The sequence below is a fragment of the Oncorhynchus mykiss genome, chromosome 24, assembly GCF_013265735.2.
Source record: "Oncorhynchus mykiss isolate Arlee chromosome 24, USDA_OmykA_1.1, whole genome shotgun sequence".
Taxonomy (NCBI): Eukaryota; Metazoa; Chordata; class Actinopteri; order Salmoniformes; family Salmonidae; genus Oncorhynchus; species Oncorhynchus mykiss.
Window position 1 is genome coordinate 38128765 of NC_048588.1, and position 24276 is coordinate 38153040.

At 48.7% G+C, this 24276-nt stretch overlaps 1 protein-coding gene across 2 annotated transcripts in view; it reads right to left on the minus strand.

Annotated features, from left to right (window-relative positions):
• Positions 1 to 24276, minus strand: part of LOC118944071 (galectin-4-like) — a 42120-nt gene that overhangs the window by 2399 nt on the left and 15445 nt on the right. Inside the window, exons 4-8 of one of the 2 annotated variants that reach the window (XM_036961778.1) lie at positions 20109 to 20222; positions 14708 to 14737; positions 10365 to 10406; positions 10166 to 10254; positions 4694 to 4859 (exon numbers count right to left, since the gene is read on the minus strand). In XM_036961778.1, coding sequence (XP_036817673.1) covers positions 4694 to 4859; positions 10166 to 10254; positions 10365 to 10406; positions 14708 to 14737; positions 20109 to 20222 — 441 coding nt within the window. Of the gene's footprint in view, positions 1 to 4674; positions 4860 to 10165; positions 10255 to 10364; positions 10407 to 14707; positions 14738 to 20108; positions 20223 to 24276 lie in introns of both variants that reach the window. The other variant, XM_036961780.1, reaches the window with a different exon arrangement.

Genomic DNA, 24276 nt, shown 5'->3' on the forward strand with positions numbered 1-24276 from the left:
CAGCCACCACTAACATTGAGTGGCTGCTGCCAACTCACTGACTCAACTCCAGCCACTTTAATAATGTAAAAATGTATGAAAAAAATGTATCACTAGCCACTTTAAACAATGCTACTTAATATAATGTTTACATACCCTACATTACTCATCTCATATGTATATACTGTACTCTATATCATCTACTGCATCTTTATGTAATACATGTATCACTAGCCACTTTAAACTATGCCACTTTGTTTACATACCCTACATTACTCATCTCATATGTATATACTGTACTCAATACCATCTACTGTATCTTGCCTATGCCGTTCTGTACCATCACTCATTCATATATCTTTATGTACATATTCTTTATCCCCTTACACTTGTGTCTATAAGGTAGTAGTTGTGGAATTGTTAGCTAGATTACTTGTTGATTATTACTGCATTGTCGGAACTAAAAGCACAAGCATTTCGCTACACTCGCATTAATATCTGCTAACCATGTGTATGTGACAAATAAAATTTGGTTTGATTTGATTTGTGATTGATTAAAAAAAAAAAAACTTTCGTTTATTTAGTAAATATTTTCTTAATTCTATTTCTTGAACTGCATTGTTGACTAAGGGCTTGTAAGTAAACATTTCAGGGTAAGGTCTACTACACCTGTTGTATTCGGCATTTCAGGGTAAGGTCTACTACACCTGTTGTATTCGGCATTTCAGGGTAAGGTCTACTACACCTGTTGTATTCGGCATTTCAGAGTAAGGTCTACTACACCTGTTGTATTCGGCATTTCAGGGTAAGGTCTACTACACCTGTTGTATTTGGCATTTCAGGGTAAGGTCTACTACACCTGTTGTATTCAGCATTTCACTGTGAGGTCTACTACACCTGTTGTATTCAGCATTTCACTGTAAGGTCTACTACACCTGTTGTATTCAGCATTTCACTGTGAGCTCTACTACACCTGTTGTATTCAGCATTTCACTGTGAGGTCTAATACACCTGTTGTATTCAGCATTTCACTGTGAGGTCTACTACACCTGTTGTATTCAGCATTTCACTGTGAGGTCTACTACACCTGTTGTATTCAGCATTTCACTGTGAGGTCTACTACACCTGTTGTATTCGGCATTTCAGAGTAAGGTCTACTACACCTGTTGTATTTGGCATTTCAGGGTAAGGTCTACTACACCTGTTGTATTCAGCATTTCACTGTGAGGTCTACTACACCTGTTGTATTCAGCATTTCACTGTAAGGTCTACTACACCTGTTGTATTCAGCATTTCACTGTGAGCTCTACTACACCTGTTGTATTCAGCATTTCACTGTGAGGTCTAATACACCTGTTGTATTCAGCATTTCACTGTGAGGTCTACTACACCTGTTGTATTCAGCATTTCACTGTGAGGTCTACTACACCTGTTGTATTCAGCATTTCACTGTGAGGTCTACTACACCTGTTGTATTCAGCATTTCACTGTAAGGTCTACTACACCTGTTGTATTCAGCATTTCACTAAGGTCTACTACACCTGTTGTATTCAGCATTTCACTGTAAGGTCTACTACACCTGTTGTATTCGGTGCATGTGACAAATACAATTTGATTTGATTTGTTCATTAGAGTTACCAGCCTCAGAAATTGCAGCCCAAATAAATGCATCACAGAGTTCAAGTTACAGAGACATCTCAAAATCAACTGTTCAGAGGAGACTAGGTGAATCAGGCCTTTATGGTCGAATTGCTGCAAAGAAACCACTACTAAGGGCCACCAATAATAAGAAGAGACTTGCTTGGGCTAAGAAACATGAGTAATGGACATTAGATTGGTGGAAATCTGTCCTTTGGTCTGATGAGTCCAAATTTGAGATTTTTGATTCCAACCGCTGTGTCTTTGTGAGATGCAGAGTAGGTGAAAGGATGATCTCCACATGTGTGGTTCCCATCGTGAAGCATGGAGGAGGAGGTGTGATGGTGTGAGGGTGCTTTGCTGGCGACACTGTCTGTGATTTACTTAGAAATCAAGGCACACTTAACCAGCATGGCTACCACAGCATTCTGTAGCGATACGCCATCTGTCACGCCCTGGTCTAAGTATTTTGTGTTTTTCTTCATGTATTGGGTCAGGCCAGGGTGTGGCATGGGGTTTTTGTATTGTGGTGTGTTTTGTCTTGGGGTTTTGGTGTGTATGTATTGGGATTGTAGCTAGTGGGGTGATCTAGCAAACTCTATGGCTGTCTGGAGTGGTTCTCAATCAGAGGCTGGTGTTTATCGTTGTCTCTGACTGGGAACCATATTTAGGCAGCCATATTCTTTGAGTTTGTCGTGGGTGATTGTCCTTAGTGTCTTGATGTCCTTGTTCTGTGTTAGTTTACACAAGTATGGGCTGTTTCGGTTTTCGTTACGTTTATTGTTTTGGTAGTGTTTGTGTTTAGTGTGTTTCTTCATTAAACATGGATTGCAATCTACACGCTGCATTTTGGTCCGACTCTCCTTCTCACCTAGAAAACCGTGACAGAATCACCCACCACAAAAGGACCAAGCGGTGTGTCAACAGGCAGCAGCAGCAGGAGAAGGAACAGAGGCAGGAGCAGCTGCAGCAGTGGGAGAGGCTGCATTACTTGGAGAAATGGACTTGGGAGGACGATTTGGACGGTAAAGGACCCTGGGCACAGCCTGGAGAATATCGCCGCCCCAAAGAGGAACTGGAGGCGGCGAAAGCAGAGAGGCGCTGGTATGAGGAGGCAGCACGGCGACGCGGATGGAAGCCTGAGAGTCAGCCCCAAAAATGTATTGGGGGGGGGCTAACAGGGAGTATGGCTACGCCAGGTAGGAGACCTAGGCAGACTCCCTGTGCTTACCGGGGGGCTAGAGAGACCGGACAGGCACCGTGTTATGCAGTGGTGCGCATGGTGTCTCCAGTGCGGGTGCATAGCCCGGTGCTGTATATTCCAGCTCCGCGTGTCGGCCGGGCTAGATTGAGCGTCGAGCCTAATGCCATGAAGCCGGCTCTACGCATCTGGTCCCCAGTGCGTCTCCTTGGGCCGGCTTACATGGCACCAGCCTTGCGCTCGGTGTCTCCGGTTCTCCTGCATAGCCCAGTGCGGGCTATTCCACCTCGCCGCACTGGCAGGGCGACCGTGAGCGGTCAACCAGGTAAGGTTGGGCAGGCTCGGTGCTCAAGAGCTCCAGTGCGCCTGCACGGTCCGGTCTTTCCAGTACCACCTCTACACCCCAGCCCTCCGGTAGCAGCTCCCCGCACCAGGCTTCCTGTGCGTGTCCTCAGCCCAGTACCACCAGTTCCAGCACCACGCATCAGGCCTACAGTGCGCCTCGCCTGTCCAGCGCTGCCGGAGCCTTCCTCCTCTCCAGCGCTGCCGGAGTCTCCCGCCTGTTCAGAACTGCCAGTCTGCAAGGAGCTGCCAGTCTGAAAGGAGCTGCCAGTCTGAAAGGAGCTGCCAGTCTGCAAGGAGCTGCCAGTCTGCAGGATGCCGCCAAAGCTGCCAGTCTGCAAGGAGCAGCCAGAGCCGCCAGTCAGCATGGAGCAGCCAGAGCCGCCAGTCAGCATGGAGCAGCCAGAGCCGCCAGTCAGCATGGAGCAGCCAGAGCCGCCAGTCAGCATGGAGCAGCCAGAGCCGCCAGTCAGCATGGAGCAGCCAGAGCCGCCAGTCAGCATGGAGCAGCCAGAGCCGCCAGTCAGCATGGAGCAGCCAGAGCCGCCAGTCAGCATGGAGCAGCCAGAGCCGCCAGTCAGCATGGAGCAGCCAGGGCCGCCAGTCAGCATGGAGCAGCCAGAGCCGCCAGTCAGCATGGAGCAGCCAGGGCCGCCAGTCAGCATGGAGCAGCCAGGGCCGCCAGTCAGCATGGAGCAGCCAGAGCCGCCAGTCAGCATGGAGCAGCCAGAGCTGCCAGTCAGCATGGAGCAGCCAGAGCTGCCAGTCAACCAGACTCTTCCAGATCTGCCAGTCTACTAGACTCTTCCAGATCTGCCAGTCTACTACTATATAGGGAATAGGGTTCTATAGGGCCCTAGTCAAAAGTAGTGCACTATATAGGGTTCTATAGGGCCCTAGTCAAAAGTAGTGCACTATATAGGGAATAGGGTTCTATAGGGCTCTGGTCTAAAGTGGTGCACTATGTAGGGAATAGGGTTCTATAGGGCTCTGGTCTAAAGTAGTGCACTATGTAGGGAATAGGGTTCTATAGGGCCCTAGTCAAACGTAGTGCACTATGTAGGGAATAGGGTTCTATAGGGCTCTGGTCTAAAGTAGTGCACTATGTAGGGAATAGGGTTCTATAGGGCCCTAGTCAAACGTAGTGCACTATGTAGGGAATAGGGTTCTATAGGGCTCTGGTCTAAAGTAGTGCACTATGTAGGGAATAGGGTTCTATAGGGCCCTAGTCAAACGTAGTGCACTATGTAGGGAATAGGGTTCTATAGGGCTCTGGTCTAAAGTAGTGCACTATGTAGGGAATAGGGTTCTATAGGGCTCTGGTCTAAAGTAGTGCACTATGTAGGGAATAGGGTTCTATAGGGCCCTAGTCAAAAGTAGTGCACTCTGTAGGGAATAGGGTTCTATAGGGCTCTGGTATAAAGTAGTGCACTATGTAGGGAATAGGGTTCTATAGGGCTATGGTATAAAGTAGTGCACTATATAGGGAATAGGGTAATATTCTTGACACAGACCTGTTCCTTGTTTACTCACGTCAAAGTACTGTCCCTCCAGGAAGGGGTTGATGCTGATCTCTCTCTCCTCCGTCTCCCAGCTCCCACCGATAAAACTGTTTCTCACCAGCTCTCTCTCCTGCACACGAGGGTTTAGGTGGAACGCTATGTCCCCTGAGCTGCCCACTTTGAAGTTAATCGAGAACCTGCAACACACAGAACCCCAACCACAGTTATTCATGCTGATCCTGCAACACACAGAACCCCAACCACAGTTATTCATGCTGACCCTGCAACACACAGAACCCCAACCACAGTTATTCATGCTGACCCTGCAACACACAGAACCCCAACCACAGTTATTCATGCTGACCCTGCAACACACAGAACCCCAACCACAGAGTTATTCATGTTGACCCTGCAACACACAGAACCCCAACCACAGAGTTATTCATGCTGATCCTGCAACACACAGAACCCCAACCACAGAGTTATTCATGCTGATCCTGCAACACACAGAACCCCAACCACAGAGTTATACATGCTGATCCTGCAACACACAGAACCCCAACCACAGAGTTATTCATGCTGATCCTGCAACACACAGAACCCCAACCACAGTTATTCATGCTGATCCTGCAACACACAGAACCCCAACCACACAGTTATTCATGCTGATCCTGCAACACACAGAACCCCAACCACACAGTTATTCATGCTGATCCTGCAACACACAGAACCCCAACCACAGTTATTCATGCTGATCCTGCAACACACAGAACCCCAACCACAGAGTTATTCATGCTGATCCTGCAACACACAGAACCCCAACCACAGTTATTCATGCTGATCCTGCAACACACAGAACCCCAACCACAGAGTTATTCATGTTGACCCTGCAACACACAGAACCCCAACCACAGAGTTATTCATGTTGACCCTGCAACACACAGAACCCCAACCACAGTTATTCATGCTGATCCTGCAACACACAGAACCCCACCCACACAGTTATTCATGCTGATCCTGCAACACACAGAACCCCAACCACACAGTTATTCATGCTGATCCTGCAACACACAGAACCCCAACCACAGAGTTATTCATGCTGATCCTGCAACACACAGAACCCCAACCACAGTTATTCATGCTGATCCTGCAACACACAGAACCCCAACCACAGAGTTATTCATGCTGATCCTGCAACACACAGAACCCCAACCACATAGTTATTCATGTTGACCCTGCAACACACAGAACCCCAACCACAGAGTTATTCATGTTGACCCTGCAACACACAGAACCCCAACCACAGAGTTATTCATGTTGACCCTGCAACACACAGAACCCCAACCACAGTTATTCGTGCTGATCCTGCAACACACAGAACCCCACCCACACAGTTATTCATGCTGATCCTGCAACACACAGAACCCCAACCACACAGTTATTCATGCTGATCCTGCAACACACAGAACCCCAACCACAGAGTTATTCATGCTGATCCTGCAACACACAGAACCCCCAACCACAGTTATTCATGCTGATCCTGCAACACACAGAACCCCAACCACAGAGTTATTCATGCTGATCCTGCAACACACAGAACCCCAACCACAGAGTTATTCATGTTTACCCTGCAACACACAGAACCCCAACCACAGAGTTATTCATGTTGACCCTGCAACACACAGAACCCCAACCACAGTTATTCATGCTGATCCTGCAACACACAGAACCCCACCCACACAGTTATTCATGCTGATCCTGCAACACACAGAACCCCAACCACAGTTATTCATGCTGACCCTGCAACACACAGAACCCCAACCACAGTTATTCATGCTGATCCTGCAACACACAGAACCCCAACCACAGTTATTCATGCTGATCCTGCAACACACAGAACCCCAACCACAGAGTTATTCATGCTGATCCTGCAACACACAGAACCCCAACCACATAGTTATTCATGTTGACCCTGCAACACACAGAACCCCAACCACAGAGTTATTCATGTTGACCCTGCAACACACAGAACCCCAACCACAGAGTTATTCATGTTGACCCTGCAACACACAGAACCCCAACCACAGTTATTCGTGCTGATCCTGCAACACACAGAACCCCACCCACACAGTTATTCATGCTGATCCTGCAACACACAGAACCCCACCCACACAGTTATTCATGCTGATCCTGCAACACACAGAACCCCAACCACAGAGTTATTCATGCTGATCCTGCAACACACAGAACCCCCAACCACAGTTATTCATGCTGATCCTGCAACACACAGAACCCCAACCACAGAGTTATTCATGCTGATCCTGCAACACACAGAACCCCAACCACAGAGTTATTCATGTTTACCCTGCAACACACAGAACCCCAACCACAGAGTTATTCATGTTGACCCTGCAACACACAGAACCCCAACCACAGTTATTCATGCTGATCCTGCAACACACAGAACCCCACCCACACAGTTATTCATGCTGATCCTGCAACACACAGAACCCCACCCACACAGTTATTCATGCTGATCCTGCAACACACAGAACCCCAACCACAGTTATTCATGCTGACCCTGCAACACACAGAACCCCAACCACAGTTATTCATGCTGATCCTGCAACACACAGAACCCCAACCACAGTTATTCATGCTGATCCTGCAACACACAGAACCCCAACCACAGAGTTATTCATGCTGATCCTGCAACACACAGAACCCCAACCACATAGTTATTCATGTTGACCCTGCAACACACAGAACCCCAACCACAGAGTTATTCATGTTGACCCTGCAACACACAGAACCCCAACCACAGAGTTATTCATGTTGACCCTGCAACACACAGAACCCCAACCACAGTTATTCGTGCTGATCCTGCAACACACAGAACCCCACCCACACAGTTATTCATGCTGATCCTGCAACACACAGAACCCCACCCACACAGTTATTCATGCTGATCCTGCAACACACAGAACCCCAACCACAGAGTTATTCATGCTGATCCTGCAACACACAGAACCCCCAACTACAGTTATTCATGCTGATCCTGCAACACACAGAACCCCAACCACAGAGTTATTCATGCTGATCCTGCAACACACAGAACCCCAACCACAGAGTTATTCATGTTTACCCTGCAACACACAGAACCCCAACCACAGAGTTATTCATGTTGACCCTGCAACACACAGAACCCCAACCACAGTTATTCATGCTGATCCTGCAACACACAGAACCCCACCCACACAGTTATTCATGCTGATCCTGCAACACACAGAACCCCAACCACAGTTATTCATGCTGACCCTGCAACACACAGAACCCCAACCACAGTTATTCATGCTGATCCTGCAACACACAGAACCCCAACCACAGAGTTATTCATGCTGATCCTGCAACACACAGAACCCCACCCACACAGTTATTCATGCTGATCCTGCAACACACAGAACCCAAACCACAGTTATTCATGCTAACCCTGCAACACACAGAACCCCAACCACAGTTATTCATGCTGATCCTGCAACACACAGAACCCCAACCACAGAGTTATTCATGCTGATCCTGCAACACACAGAACCCCAACCACAGTTATTCATGCTGATCCTGCAACACACAGAACCCCACCCACACAGTTATTCATGCGTATCCTGCAACATACAGAACCCCAACCACAGTTATTCATGCTGATCCTGCAACACACAGAACCCCAACCACAGTTATTCATGCTGATCCTGCAACACAGAGAACCCCAACCACAGTTATTCATGCTGATCCAAGCTTACACACAGAACCCCAACCACAGTTATTCATGTTTACCCTGCAACACACAGAACCCCAACCACAGTTATTCATGCTGATCCTGCAACACACAGAACCCCAACCACAGTTATTCATGCTGATCCTGCAACACACAGAACCCCAACCACAGTTATTCATGCTGATCCTAGCTTACACACAGAACCCCAACCACAGTTATTCATGCTGATCCTAGCTTACACCTGGATTCACCTGGTCAGTCTATGTCATGGTAAGCACAGATGTTGTCAATGCTTTGTAGTTTGTATACTCTGTGTATTTTAGTGTTTAATTGTCCATAAAACATTTTTAAATGTTAGAATGTTTCTTCCACTTTGACATTACAGTGTATTTTGTGTAGATCGTTGACTAAAAAAAAGGAACATTTTGTAAAGCTATCCTTGTTGGGACCAAAGAATTGATTCCCATCCAAAATCCGATTTCCCCTAACCCCTAAATCTAACCTTAACCCTAACCCAACCTTAACATAACCCTAACTCCTAACCCTAATATTAATTCTAACCCTAAAATAGCATTTTTCCTCGAGGGGACTGGCAAAATGTACCCACTTGTCCGATTTTTCCTTGATTTAATTTACTTGTGAGGCCTTCTGGTAAAACACACACACACTACACACACACACTACACACACTACACACACACACACACACACACACACACACACACACACACACACACACACACACACACACACACACACACACACACACACACACACACAGTATGTTAAATGGTGACCACCACCGTTAGGGGATAGGGGATAGTGTAATGGGGTTAGGGTATAAGGGATAGGGTAATGGGGTTAGGGTATAGGGGTTAGAGTATAGGGGTTAGGGGTTAGGGGATAGGGGTTAAGGGATAGGGGTTAGGGGATAGGGGTTAAGGGATAGGGTAATGGGGTTAGGGTATAGGGGTTAGGGTAATGGAGTTAGGGGATAGGGGCTAGGGATTAGAGTATAGGGGTTAGGGGATAGGGGATAGGGGATAGGGTAATGGGGTTAGGGTATAGGGGTTAGGGGATAGGGGTTAGAGTATAGGGGTTAGGGTATAGGGGATAGGGTAATGGGGTTAGGGTATAGGGGTTAGAGGTTAGGGGATAGGGGTTAGAGTATAGGGGTTAGGGTATAGAGGTTAGGGGATAGGGTAATGTGGTTAGGGTATAGAGGTTAGGGGATAGGGTAATGGGGTTAGGGTATAGAGGTTAGGGTATAGGGTAATGGGGTTAGGGTATAGGGGTTAGGGGATAGAGGTTAGGGGATAGGGTAATGGGGTTAGGGTATAGAGGTTAGGGGATAGGGTAATGGGGTTAGGGTATAGAGGTTAGGGGATAGGGTAATGGGGTTAGGGTATAGGGGTTAGGGGATAGAGGTTAGGGGATAGGGTAATGGGGTTAGGGTATAGAAGTTAGGGGATAGGGTAATGGGGTTAGGGTATAGAGGTTAGGGGATAGGGTAATGGGGTTAGGGTATAGAGGTTAGGGGATAGGATATAGGGGTTAGGGTATAGGGGTTAGGGGATAGGGGTTAGGGGATAGGGTAATGGGGTTAGGGTATAGAGGTTAGGGGATAGGGGATAGGGGTTAGAGTATAGGGGTTAGGGTATAGAGGTTAGGGGATAGAGTATAGGGGTTAGGGTATAGGGGTTAGGGTATAGGGGTTAGGGTACTACAGACCTGTTTGCTCCTAGAGGTACCATGCCTCTGATGACGATGGTCTTCTTCGTAGACATCCCTCCTGGAATCACGATGGTGTACGGGACAGGCTGATACACATAGGACAGGAGTCAGTTCACTGACACCATGTAGTGTATACTGTATGTACGTATACTTTGGACAAAACAAATCCATCCTGACTCACAGAGATGTTACTTACAGGTTTGAATATTGGCTGTCCATCCATGACCGGTAGGTTTCCCTGTGAACAGGGGAGTGTCAGAGAACGGCCATCAGTAGCCTCTTTTGAAGTCAGACCTACACCCTGATCACCTGGGGATCCACCCTGATCACCTGGGGATCCACCCTGATCACTAGGGGATCCACCCTGATCAGACCTACACCCATGTCACCTGAGGATCCACCCTGATCACCTGGGGATCCACCCTGATCACCTGGGGATCCACCCTGATCAGACCTACACCCATGTCCCCTGGGGATCCACCCTTGTCCCCTGGGGATCCACCCTGATCACCTGGGGATCCACCCTGATCACCTGGGGATCCACCCTGATCAGACCTACACCCATGTCCCCTGGGGATCCACCCTGATCACCTGGGGATCCACCCTGATCACCTGGGGATCCACCCTGATCACCTGGGGATCCACCCTGATACGACAAGATATCACTGTCTAATGTCGAAATCTGAAGTGGTACGGACAAACGTCTATTTTTTTTATTTAATTCATTTCAAAGTGGTTAAGGTTTAGGGCTAGGGTTAAACATAAACAACAACATTACTATGAAGTAAGGTAGCGGCTTGCTCTGGAGTTGATGTCAGCGCCAAGTGGAGCTGTGAGCTAAAGTTCAGAGGGTTGTGGGTTCAATCCCAATGTGAGGTAGTCTTTTTGTTTTTGTGAGCACCGAATCAGGCAAATATCTAACATCGCTGTCTAAATGTACGGATCCCCCTGCCTACCTGCCTCCTCTACACTCTAACCACTAGGCTACCTGCCACCTCTACACTCTAACCACTAGGCTACCTGCAGCCTCTACACTCTAACCACTAGGCTACCCTGCCACCTCTACGCTCTAACCACTAGGCTACCCTGCCGCCTCTACACTCTAACCACTAGGCTACCCTGCAGCCTCTACACTCTAACCACTAGGCTACCCTGCCTCCTCTACACTCTAACCACTAGGCTACCCTGCCGCCTCCACACTCTAACCACTAGGCTACCTGCCTCCTCTACACTCTAACCACTAGGCTACCTGCAGCCTCTACACTCTAACCACTAGGCTACCTGCCACCTCTACACTCTAACCACTAGGCTACCCTGCCACCTCTACACTCTAACCACTAGGCTACCCTGCCTCCTCTACACTCTAACCACTAGGCTACCTGCCTCCTCTACACTCTAACCACTAGGCTACCCTGCCTCCTCTACACTCTAACCACTAGGCTACCTGCAGCCTTTACACTCTAACCACTAGGCTACCTGCAGCCTCTACACTCTAACCACTAGGCTACCCTGCCTTCTCTACACTCTAACCACTAGGCTACCTGCCACCTCTACACTCTAACCACTAGGCTACCCTGCCGCCTCTACACTCTAACCACTAGGCTACCCTGCCACCTCTACACTCTAACCACTAGGCTACCTGCCACCTCTACACTCTAACCACTAGGCTACCCTGCCACCTCTACACTCTAACCACTAGAATACCTGCCACCTCTACACTCTAACCACTAGGCTACCTGCCACCTCTACACTCTAACCACTAGGCTACCCTGCCTCCTCTACACTCTAACCACTAGGCTACCTGCCACCTCTACACTCTAACCACTAGGCTACCCTGCATCCTCTACACTCTAACCACTAGGCTACCTGCCGCCTCTACACTCTAACCACTAGGCTACCCTGCCTCCTCTACACTCTAACCACTAGGCTACCTGCCTCCTCTACACTCTAACCACTAGGCTACCCTGCCGCCTCTACACTCTAACCACTAGGCTACCCTGCCGCCTCTACACTCTAACCACTAGGCTACCCTGCCGCCTCTACACTCTAACCACTAGGCTACCCTGCCGCCTCTACACTCTAACCACTAGGATACCTGCCTCCTCTACACTCTAACCACTAGGCTACCCTGCCGCCTCTACACTCTAACCACTAGGCTACCCTGCCTCCTCTACACTCTAACCACTAGGCTACCCTGCCACCTCTACACTCTAACAACTAGGCTACCCTGCCGCCTCTACACTCTAACCACTAGGTTACCCTGCCGCCTCTACACTCTAACCACTAGGCTACCCTGCCGCCTCTACACTCTAACCACTAGGTTACCCTGCCGCCTCTACACTCTAACAACTAGGCTACCCTGCCGCCTCTTCACTCTAACCACTAGGCTACCTACCTCCTCTACACTCTAACCACTAGGCTACCTGCCACCTCTACACTCTAACCACTAGGATACCTGCCTCCTCTACACTATAACCGCTAGGCTACCCTGCCACCTCTACACTCTAACCACTAGGCTACCCTGCCTCCTCTACACTCTAACCACTAGGCTACCCTGCCACCTCTACACTCTAACCACTAGGCTACCCTGCCACCTCTACACTCTAACCACTAGGCTACCCTGCCTCCTCTACACTCTAACCACTAGGCTACCCTGCCGCCTCTACACTTTAACCACTAGGCTATCCTGCCGCCTCTACACTCTAACCACTAGGATACCTGCCTCCTCTACACTCTAACCACTAGGCTACCCTGCCGCCTCTACACTCTAACCACTAGGCTACCCTGCCTCCTCTACACTCTAACCACTAGGCTACCCTGCCACCTCTACACTCTAACAACTAGGCTACCCTGCTGCCTCTACACTCTAACCACTAGGTTACCCTGCCGCCTCTACACTCTAACCACTAGGCTACCCTGCCGCCTCTACACTCTAACCACTAGGTTACCCTGCCGCCTCTACACTCTAACAACTAGGCTACCCTGCCGCCTCTACACTCTAACCACTAGGCTACCTACCTCCTCTACACTCTAACCACTAGGCTACCTGCCACCTCTACACTCTAACCACTAGGATACCTGACTCCTCTACACTCTAACCACTAGGCTACCCTGCCGCCTCTACACTATAACCACTAGGCTACCCTGCCACCTCTACACTCTAACCACTAGGCTACCCTGCCTCCTCTACACTCTAACCACTAGGCTACCCTGCCACCTCTACACTCTAACCACTAGGCTACCCTGCCACCTCTACACTCTAACCACTAGGCTACCCTGCCTCCTCTACACTCTAACCACTAGGCTACCCTGCCGCCTCTACACTCTAACCACTAGGCTACCCTGCCGCCTCTACACTCTAACCACTAGGCTACCCTGCCTCCTCTACACTCTAACCACTAGGCTACCTGCAGCCTCTACACTCTAACCACTAGGCTACCCTGCCACCTCTACGCTCTAACCACTAGGCTACCCTGCCGCCTCTACACTCTAACCACTAGGCTACCTGCCACCTCTACACTCTAACCACTAGGCTACCCTGCCACCTCTACACTCTAACCACTAGGCTACCTGCCACCTCTACACTCTAACCACTAGGCTACCTGCAGCCTCTACACTCTAACCACTAGGCTACCTGCCACCTCTACACTCTAACCACTAGGCTACCTGCAGCCTCTACACTCTAACCACTAGGCTACCCTGCCACCTCTACACTCTAACCACTAGGCTACCCTGCCTCCTCTACACTCTAACCACTAGGCTACCCTGCCGCCTCTACACTCTAACCACTAGGCTACCCTGCCTCCTCTACACTCTAACCACTAGGCTACCTGCCGCCTCTACACTCTAACCACTAGGCTACCCTGCCTCCTCTACACTCTAACCACTAGGCTACCCTGCCGCCTCTACACTCTAACCACTAGGCTACCCTGCCACCTCTACACTCTAACCACTAGGCTACCCTGCCGCCTCTACACTCTAACCACTAGGCTACCCTGCCACCTCTACACTCTAACCACTAGGCTACCCTGCCACCTCTACACTCTAACCACTAGGCTACCCTGCCTCCTCTACACTCTAACCACTAGGCTACCCTGCCTCCTCTACACTCTAACCACTAGGCTACCCTGCCACCTCTACACTCTAACCACTAGGCTACCCTGCCTCCTCTACACTCTAACCACTAGGCTACCCTGCCTCCTCTACACTCTAACCACTAGGCTACCCTGCCTCCTCTACACTCTAACCACTAGGCTACCTGCCGCCTCTAGACTCTAACCACTAGGCTACCTGCCTCCTCTACACTCTAACCACTAGGCTACCTGCCTCCTCTACACTCTAACCACTAGGCTACCCTGCCACCTCTACACTCTAACCACTAGGCTACCCTGTCTTCTCTACACTCTAACCACTAGGCTACCTGCCACCTCTACACTCTAACCACTAGGCTACCTGCCACCTCTACACTCTAACCACTAGGCTACCCTGCCGCCCAAATCCATGTAATGGTATTTGTTGAAACACCACCTACCAACTTACCCCAATTTGATCACCTGCAGGATTTCCTCCCTGTTGACGGTAGAAAACATACCAAATGTCAGTTTATGACACACTAAGAAATGCATTCATGAGTATATACAGTATATACAGTTACCCCACAATTAATTAATTCCACTTGTTTTTCATTTCCTCCTGTCTCATCCTATGTTTTGTTTGTTTCCCCTGCTCCAGCCCCTACTCCCTTCCCCTACCCCAGCCCCTACTCCCTCTCCCTACCCCAGCCCCTACTCCCTTCCCCTACCCCAGCCCCTACTCCCTCTCCCTACCCCAGCCCCTACTCCCTTCCCCTGCTCCAGCCCCTACTCCCTTCCCCTACCCCAGCCCCTACTCCCTTCCCCTACCTCAGCCCCTACCCCAGCCCCTAACACAGCCCCTACTCCCTTCCCCTACCCCAGCCCCTACTCCCTCTCCCTACCCCAGCCCCTACTCCCTCTCCCTACCCCAGCCCCTACTCCCTTCCCCTACCCCAGCCCCTACTCCCTTCCCCTACCCCAGCCCCTACTCCCTCTCCCTACCCCAGCCCCTACTCCCTCTCCCTACCCCAGCCCCTACTCTCTTCCCCTGCTCCAGCCCCTACTCCCTTCCACTACCCCAGCCCCTACTCTCTTCCCCTAAAACAGCCCCTACTCCCTTCCCCTACCCCAGCCCCTACTCCCTCTCCCTACCCCAGCCCCTACTCCCTCTCCCTACCCCAGCCCCTACTCCCTTCCCCTACCCCAGCCCCTACTCCCTTGCCCTACCCCAGCCTCTACTCCCTCTCCCTACCCCAGCCCCTACTCCCTCTCCCTACCCCAGCCCCTACTCCCTCTCCCTACCCCAGCCCCTACTCTCTTCCCCTGCTCCAGCCCCTACTCCCTTCCCCTACCCCAGCCCCTACTCTCTTCCCCTAACCTAGCCCCTACTCCCTTCCACTACCTCAGCACCTACTCTCTTCCCCTAACCTAGCCCCTACTCCCTTCCCCTGCTCCAGCCCCTACTCCCTTCCCCTACCCCAGCCCCTACTCCCTTCCCCTACCCCAGCCCCTACTCCCTTCCCCTGCTCCAGCCCCTACTCCCTCTCCCTACCCCAGCCCCTACTCCCTTCCCCTACCCCAGCCCCTACTCCCTTCCCCTACCCCAGCCCCTACTCCCTTCCCCTACTCCAGCCCCTAACCCAGGCCTTACCCCAGCCCTTACTCCAGCCCCTACTCCCTTCCCCTACTCCCTTCCCCTATCCCAGCCCCTACTCCCTCCCCCTACCCCAGCCCCTACTCCCTTCCCCTAACCCAGCCCCTGCTCCCTTCCCCTCCCCCAGCCACTACTCCCTTCCCCTACCCCAGCCCCTACCCCAGCCCTTACTCCAGCCCCTACTCCCTCTCCCTATCCCAGACCCTACTCCCTTCCCCTGCCCCAGCCCCTACTCCCTTCCCCTGCCCCAGCCCCTACTCCCTTCCCCTACCCCAGCCCCTACTCCCTCTCCCTACCCCAGCCCCTACTCCCTTCCCCTACCCCAGCCCCTACTCCCTCTCCCTACCCCAGCCCCTACTCCCTTCCCCTACCCCAGCCCCTACTCCCTCTCCCTACCCCAGCCCCTACTCCCTTCCCCTGCTCCAGCCCCTACTCCCTTCCCCTGCCCCAGCCCCTACTCCCTTCCCCTGCCCCAGCCCCTACTCCCTTCCCCTACCCCAGCCCCTACTCCCTCTCCCTACCCCAGCCCCTACTCCCTTCCCCTATCCCAGCCCCTACTCCCTTCCCCTACCCCAGCCCCTACTCCCTACACCTGCTCCAGCCCCTACCCCTACCCCCTTCCCCTGCTACAGCCCCTACCCCTACTCCCTTCCCCTGCTCCAGCCCCTACCCCTACCCCCTTTCTCTACCCCCTTCCCCTACCCCCTTCCCCTGCTCCAGCCCCTACTCCCTCTCCCTACCCCTTCCCCTACCCTGTGCCAACTCTCCAGCCCCTAACCCCTGCTCCCTGGCACCCCCCCCCCCCCCCCCCGCCCCTGGGCCAACCCTCCTGCCCCTAACCAATGCCCCTTCCCCAGCCACCTGCTCCTAACCCCGTGCAACAGCCCCTACCTCAGCCCCAACCCCCCTTCCACAGCCCCTGTGCCCCTACCCCTTGACCCTACCCCCTTCCCCTACCCCTTGACCCTACCACCTTCTCCTGCCCCTACCCCTTGACCCTACCCCCTTCCCTGGCCCCTACTCCCTCTCCCTACCCCAGCCCCTACTCCCTTCCCTTATCCCAGCCCCTACTCCCTTACCTCTACCCCAGCCCATACTCCCTTCCCCTACCCCAGCCCCTACCCCTCTCCCTACCCCAGCCCCTACTCCCTTCCCCTGCTCCAGCCCCTACTCCCTTCCCCTACCCCAGCCCCTACCCCTACCCCAGCCCCTACTCCCTTCCCCTGCTCCAGCCCCTACCCCTACCCCTTCCCCAGCCACCTGCTCCTACCCCCGTGCAACAGCCCGTACCTCAGCCCCAACCCCCCTTCCCCAGCCCCTGTGCCCCTACCCCCTTCCACTGCCCCTACCCCTTGACCCTACCCCCTTCCCAAGCCCCTACCATCCTGCTCCTTTTCCCTGCCCCTACACCCTACCCCCTGCCCCTACACCCTTCCCCTGCCCCCTACCCCCTGCCCCTACACCCTACACCACATATGTCAGAGTCAAGGCCCGCGGGCCACATCCGGCCCGCAAGAAGGTTTTTTACGGCCCCTGGGATGATCTTGATTTATTATTAGAACCGGCCCGCAGCAAGCCGGCAGCCCGCAGATCTTTTACACGCACCAATACTACATTTCCCACAATGCAAAGGTGACGCACCGAGCAGTAGGCTGCTTCATTTCAATATTTATTGGCACAGCAGTCGTCAGCATCACAGTAAAATTAACTTTCAGATACCCATCAAAAATGGCAAAACGGAAGGTGGATACTGAGAACCGGGGGTTTCAAACAAGGTGGGAGTCGGAGTATATGTTCACGAAGGTAGCTGGAAAACCTGTGTGTCTTCTGTGTGGAGAAAGTGTGGCGGTACTGAAAGAGTATAATCTGAGACGACATTATGAAACGAAACACGCGGACAAAAACAAGAATATGGACATGGAACAAAGGCTACAAAAGGCAGAGGAATTAAAACGAGGCCTCAAATCTCGACAGGCTCTGTTCAAAAAAGCCAAATCACAAGGCCAGGCTGCTGTCAAGGCCAGTTTTATTTTGGCAGAAGAGATCGCTAAATCAGCCCGGCCATTTACGGAGGGGGATTTCATCAAAAACTGCATGATTAAAGTTTGTGACGAAGTTTGCCCAGAAAAAAGGCAACTCTTTTTAAATGTGAGTCTGAGCAGAAACACCATTGCCGAGAGAGTAGACCAGTTGTCCATCAATCTAAAAGAGCAGCTTGTGAAAAAGGGAAAAGATTTTATTGCATATTCCTTGGCTGTGGATGAGAGCACCGACATTTCTGACATTGCCCAGTTGTCAATTTTCATCCGCGGAGTGGACTCCAACCTAAGCGTGACAGAGGAGTTTTTGGCTTTACGTCCTATGCATGGCACAACTACGGGGCATGATTTGTATGAAGAGGTGTCAAGATGTGTAAATGAGATGGAGCTGCCTTGGGAAAAACTCGTGGGTTTGACAACCGACGGAGCACCTGCGATGTGTGGACACAGGAGCGGACTGGTGGCGAAGATACGGGAAAAGATGCAAGAGGAAAACGCGACAGGTGAGCTGACAGCTTATCATTGTATCATACACCAGGAAGCGTTGTGCGGTAAAGCCTTGAAAATGGAGCATGTAATGAGCATCATCACGCGCACAGTTAACTTTATCAGAGCCAAAGGTTTGAATCACCGCCAGTTCAAGGCATTTCTGACGGAGTTAGAAACGGAGCATGGTGATTTGCCTTATCACACAGAGGTGCGATGGCTAAGCCAGGGAAAGGTGCTTCAAAGATGTTTCGAGCTTCGTGAGGAGATTTGTCTGTTCTTGGACAGCAAAGGGAAAGACACAACACAACTCCGAGACGAAATGTTTCTGTGTGAAATGGCTTTTCTGTGTGACATTACGAGTCATCTGAATGCAATAAACTTGCAGCTGCAGGGTCGGGATCGTGTCATCTCTGATATGTACAGTACAGTGAAGGCATTTAAAACCAAACTGACTCTGTGGGAGACGCAGATGCGGAAAGAAAATTTGAGCCACTTTCCCAGCTGCCAGACCATGAAAGAGAAGCTCTCTACCAGTGCGTTCCCGAGCACACAGTTGGCTGATAAAATAGGTATGCTTGCCGCTGACTTTCGACGCCGATTTGCTGACTTTGAAGCACAAAAAAGCAGGTTGGAACTGCTCGGTAACCCATTTGCTGTTGACGTGGAAAGCTCACCACCAAACCTCCAAATGGAGTTGATTGACCTCCAATGCAATGATGCACTGAGGGCAAAATATGCGGCAGTGGGTGCTGCGGAGTTCGCCCGTTTCCTCCCCGGCACAATGCCCCAGCTGCGCATCCAGGCTGCTCAAACGTTGTCTATGTTTGGCAGCACATACCTGTGTGAACAACTGTTTTCTTTGATGAACCTGAACAAAACATCACACAGAAGTCGACTTACTGCTGAACACCTCCACTCAATTCTGAGGATTTCTTCAGCTCAGAGCCTTACCCCGAACATTGATGAACTTGTGGAAAAGATGGGACACCACCAAGTATCACCCTCAACCTCAAACAAGTGAACATTACTGTGCAATCACATATTTAGAGTTTTTACTCAGTTCAAGTTTAAAAGTTAAAATTTAATATTTGTTTTCACTGCATGTTACTTCTCCTTAAACAAAGTGTTGTTTTTGATTAATAGATTTTTGCACTTTATTTTTTTGTATTTCAATCCAATTATATTTTAAAAATATTTCAGTTGAGTGGATGATAGAAAATTGCTATTATTGTTTTTTCTTTGAAGTAAATTTAGCCCACTTTTGCTAAAATAGAAAATATAGTCTACTGATGGTGCCTTGAATACCGGTTTCTTTCATTTAATGTTCATGTTATGGGGATATTTATATAAAGGAAATTTGTCTTTTGTGTCTGTTGAAAATTAAAGATTACTGACAGAGCCATAAGAAAATATTGCTTTATTTATCTGATCATATTGTAATATATTTGTTAGGTTTTCAGTAGGTTCAATTAGGTTCACTAGACTATATGCGTCATTTAAAAATTTTTCAATGAACATTCGAACAGTCCGGCCCTCGTCTTGTAGCTGATTTTTTTATTTGGCCCTCCGTCCATTTGACTTTGACACCCCTGCCCTACACCCTTCCCCTGCTCCTACCCCCCTACCCCCCTTCCCCAACCCCCTACCCCCTGCCCCTACACCCTACCCCCCTGCTCCAGTCTCACCCCGATGACGTTGACGGTCTGGATGGAAGCGTCGCCGCCGATCTGCAGGGCGTTGACTCTCTCGACTGGAATACGGTGGTTGAATGTATGAAGGTCTTGTCCGTTCACTGTCACCTACGACAGAAAAACACATGAACTACGGTATAACCCTAACCCATACACAACTATAGTCTGACCCTAACTCATACACAACTATAGTCTAACCCATACACAACTATAGTCTAACCCTAACCCATACACAACTATAGTCTAACCCATACACAACTATAGTCTAACCCTAACCCATACACAACTATAGTCTGACCCTAACCCATACACAACTATAGTCTAACCCTAACCCATACACAACTATAGTCTAACCCTAACCCATACACAACTATAGTCTAACCCTAACCCATACACAACTATAGTCTAACCCTAACCCATACACAACTATAGTCTAACCCTAACCCATACACAACTATAGTCTGACCCTAACCCATACACAACTATAGTCTAACCCTAACCCATACACAACTATAGTCTGACCCTAACCCATACACAACTATAGTCTAACCCTAACCCATACACAACTATAGTCTAACCCTAACCCATACACAACTATAGTCTGACCCTAACCCATACACAACTATAGTCTAACCCTAACCCATACACAACTATAGTCTAACCCTAACCAATACACAACTATGGTCTAACCCTAACCCATACACAACTATAGTCTAACCCATACACAACTATAGTCTAACCCATACACAACTATAGTCTAATCCATACACAACTATAGTCTAACCCATACACAACTATAGTCTAACCCATACACAACTATAGTCTAACCCATACACAACTATAGTCTAACCCATACACAACTATAGTCTAATCCATACACAACTATAGTCTAACCCATACACAACTATAGTCTAATCCATACACAACTATAGTCTAACCCATACACAACTATAGTCTAACCCATACACAACTATAGTCTAACCCTAACCCATACACAACTATAGTCTGACCCTAACCCATACACAACTATAGTCTAACCCTAACCCATACACAACTATAGTCTAACCCTAACCCATACACAACTATAGTCTAACCCTAACCCATACACAACTATAGTCTGACCCTAACCCATACATAACTATAGTCTAACCCTAACCCATACACAACTATAGTCTAACCCTAACCCATACACAACTATAGTCTAACCCTAACCCATACACAACTATAGTCTAACCCATACACAACTATAGTCTAACCCATACACAACTATAGTCTAACCCATACACAACTATGGTCTGACCCTAACCCATACACAACTATAGTCTAATCCATACACAACTATAGTCTAACCCATACACAACTATAGTCTAACCCATACACAACTATAGTCTAACCCTAACCCATACACAACTATAGTCTGACCCTAACCCATACACAACTATAGTCTAACCCTAACCCATACACAACTATAGTCTGACCCTAACCCATACACAACTATAGTCTAACCCTAACCCATACACAACTATAGTCTAACCCTAACCCATACACAACTATAGTCTAACCCTAACCCATACACAACTATAGTCTGACCCTAACCCATACATAACTATAGTCTAACCCTAACCCATACACAACTATAGTCTAACCCTAACCCATACACAACTATAGTCTAACCCTAACCCATACACAACTATAGTCTAACCCATACACAACTATAGTCTAACCCATACACAACTATGGTCTGACCCTAACCCATACACAACTATAGTCTAACCCATACACAACTATAGTCTAACCCATACACAACTATAGTCTAACCCATACATAACTATAGTCTAACCCTAATCCATACACAACTATAGTCTAACCCTAACCCATACACAACTATAGTCTAACCCTAACCCATACACAACTATGGTCTGACCCTAACCCATACACAACTGTAGTCTAACCCTAACCCATACACAACTATAGTCTAACCCTAACCCATACACAACTATAGTCTAACCCTAACCCATACACAACTATAGTCTAACCCATACACAACTATAGTCTAACCCATACACAACTATAGTCTAACCCTAATCCATACACAACTATAGTCTAATCCATACACAACTATAGTCTAACCCTAATCCATACACAACTATAGTCTAATCCATACACAACTATAGTCTAATCCATACACAACTATAGTCTAACCCTAATCCATACACAACTATAGTCTAACCCTAACCCATACACAACTATAGTCTGACCCTAACCCATACACAACTATAGTCTAACCCATACACAACTATAGTCTAACCCTAATCCATACACAACTATAGTCTAACCCTAACCCATACACAACTATAGTCTAACCCTAACCCATACACAACTATAGTCTAACCCTAACCCATACACAACTATAGTCTGACCCTAACCCATACACAACTATAGTCTAACCCATACACAACTATAGTCTAACCCATACACAACTATGGTCTGACCCATACACAACTATAGTCTAATCCATACACAACTATAGTCTAACCCTAACCCATACACAACTATAGTCTAACCCATACACAACTATAGTCTAACCCATACACAACTATAGTCTAACCCTAATCCATACACAACTATAGTCTAACCCTAACCCATACACAACTATAGTCTAACCCATACACAACTATAGTCTAACCCTAATCCATACACAACTATAGTCTAATCCATACACAACTATAGTCTAACCCATACACAACTATAGTCTAACCCATACACAACTATAGTCTGACCCTAACCCATACACAACTATAGTCTGACCCTAACCCATACACAACTATAGTCTGACCCTAACCCATACACAACTATAGTCTAACCCTAATCCATACACAACTATAGTCTAACCCATACACAACTATAGTCTAACCCTAACCCATACACAACTATAGTCTAATCCATACACAACTATAGTCTAACCCTAATCCATACACAACTATGGTCTGACCCTAACCCATACACAACTATAGTCTAACTCTAACCCATACACAACTATAGTCTAATCCATACACAACTATAGTCTAACCCATACACAACTATAGTCTAACCCTAACCCATACACAACTATAGTCTAACCCATACACAACTATAGTCTAACCCATACACAACTATAGTCTGACCCTAACCCATACACAACTATAGTCTAACTCTAACCCATACACAACTATAGTCTAACCCATACACAACTATAGTCTAACCCATACACAACTATAGTCTAACCCATACACAACTATAGTCTAACCCATACACAACTATAGTCTGACCCTAACCCATACACAACTATAGTCTAACCCTAACCCATACACAACTATAGTCTAACCCATACACAACTATAGTCTAACCCTAACCCATACACAACTATAGTCTAACCCATACACAACTATAGTCTAACCCATACACAACTATAGTCTGACCCTAACCCATACACAACTATAGTCTAACCCATACACAACTATAGTCTGACCCTAACCCATACACAACTATAGTCTAACCCTAACCCATACACAACTATAGTCTAACCCATACACAACTATAGTCTAACCCTAACCCATACACAACTATAGTCTAACCCATACACAACTATAGTCTGACCCTAACCCATACACAACTATAGTCTAACCCTAACCCATACACAACTATAGTCTAACCCATACACAACTATAGTCTGACCCTAACCCATACACAACTATAGTCTGACCCTAACCCATACACAACTATAGTCTAGAATTATAGAGCAGAGATTCTCAAACTTTTTGGGGCCAGAGACCCCTTTTCTGATGGCAAATTCATCAGAGACCCCTTTTCTGATGGCAAATTCATCAGAGACCCCCACAAAATAGCGTACAATGAGTTTTACTATGACTTTGGCAGTGCACGGCCGAACGAACCAAGTCTTGGGAAAGAAACATCATGAAGTCCAGCCTATAGGCATCGGAGAGAAACTTTTACAATTCAAACTATTTTCCGCAAACCTGCACAGTGTGTTATTACACAGACATCTAGTTATCCACACAGACATCTAGTTATCCACACAGACATGTAGTTATCCACACAGACATCTAGTTATCCACACAGACATGTAGTTGTCCACACAGACATCTAGTTATCCACACAGACA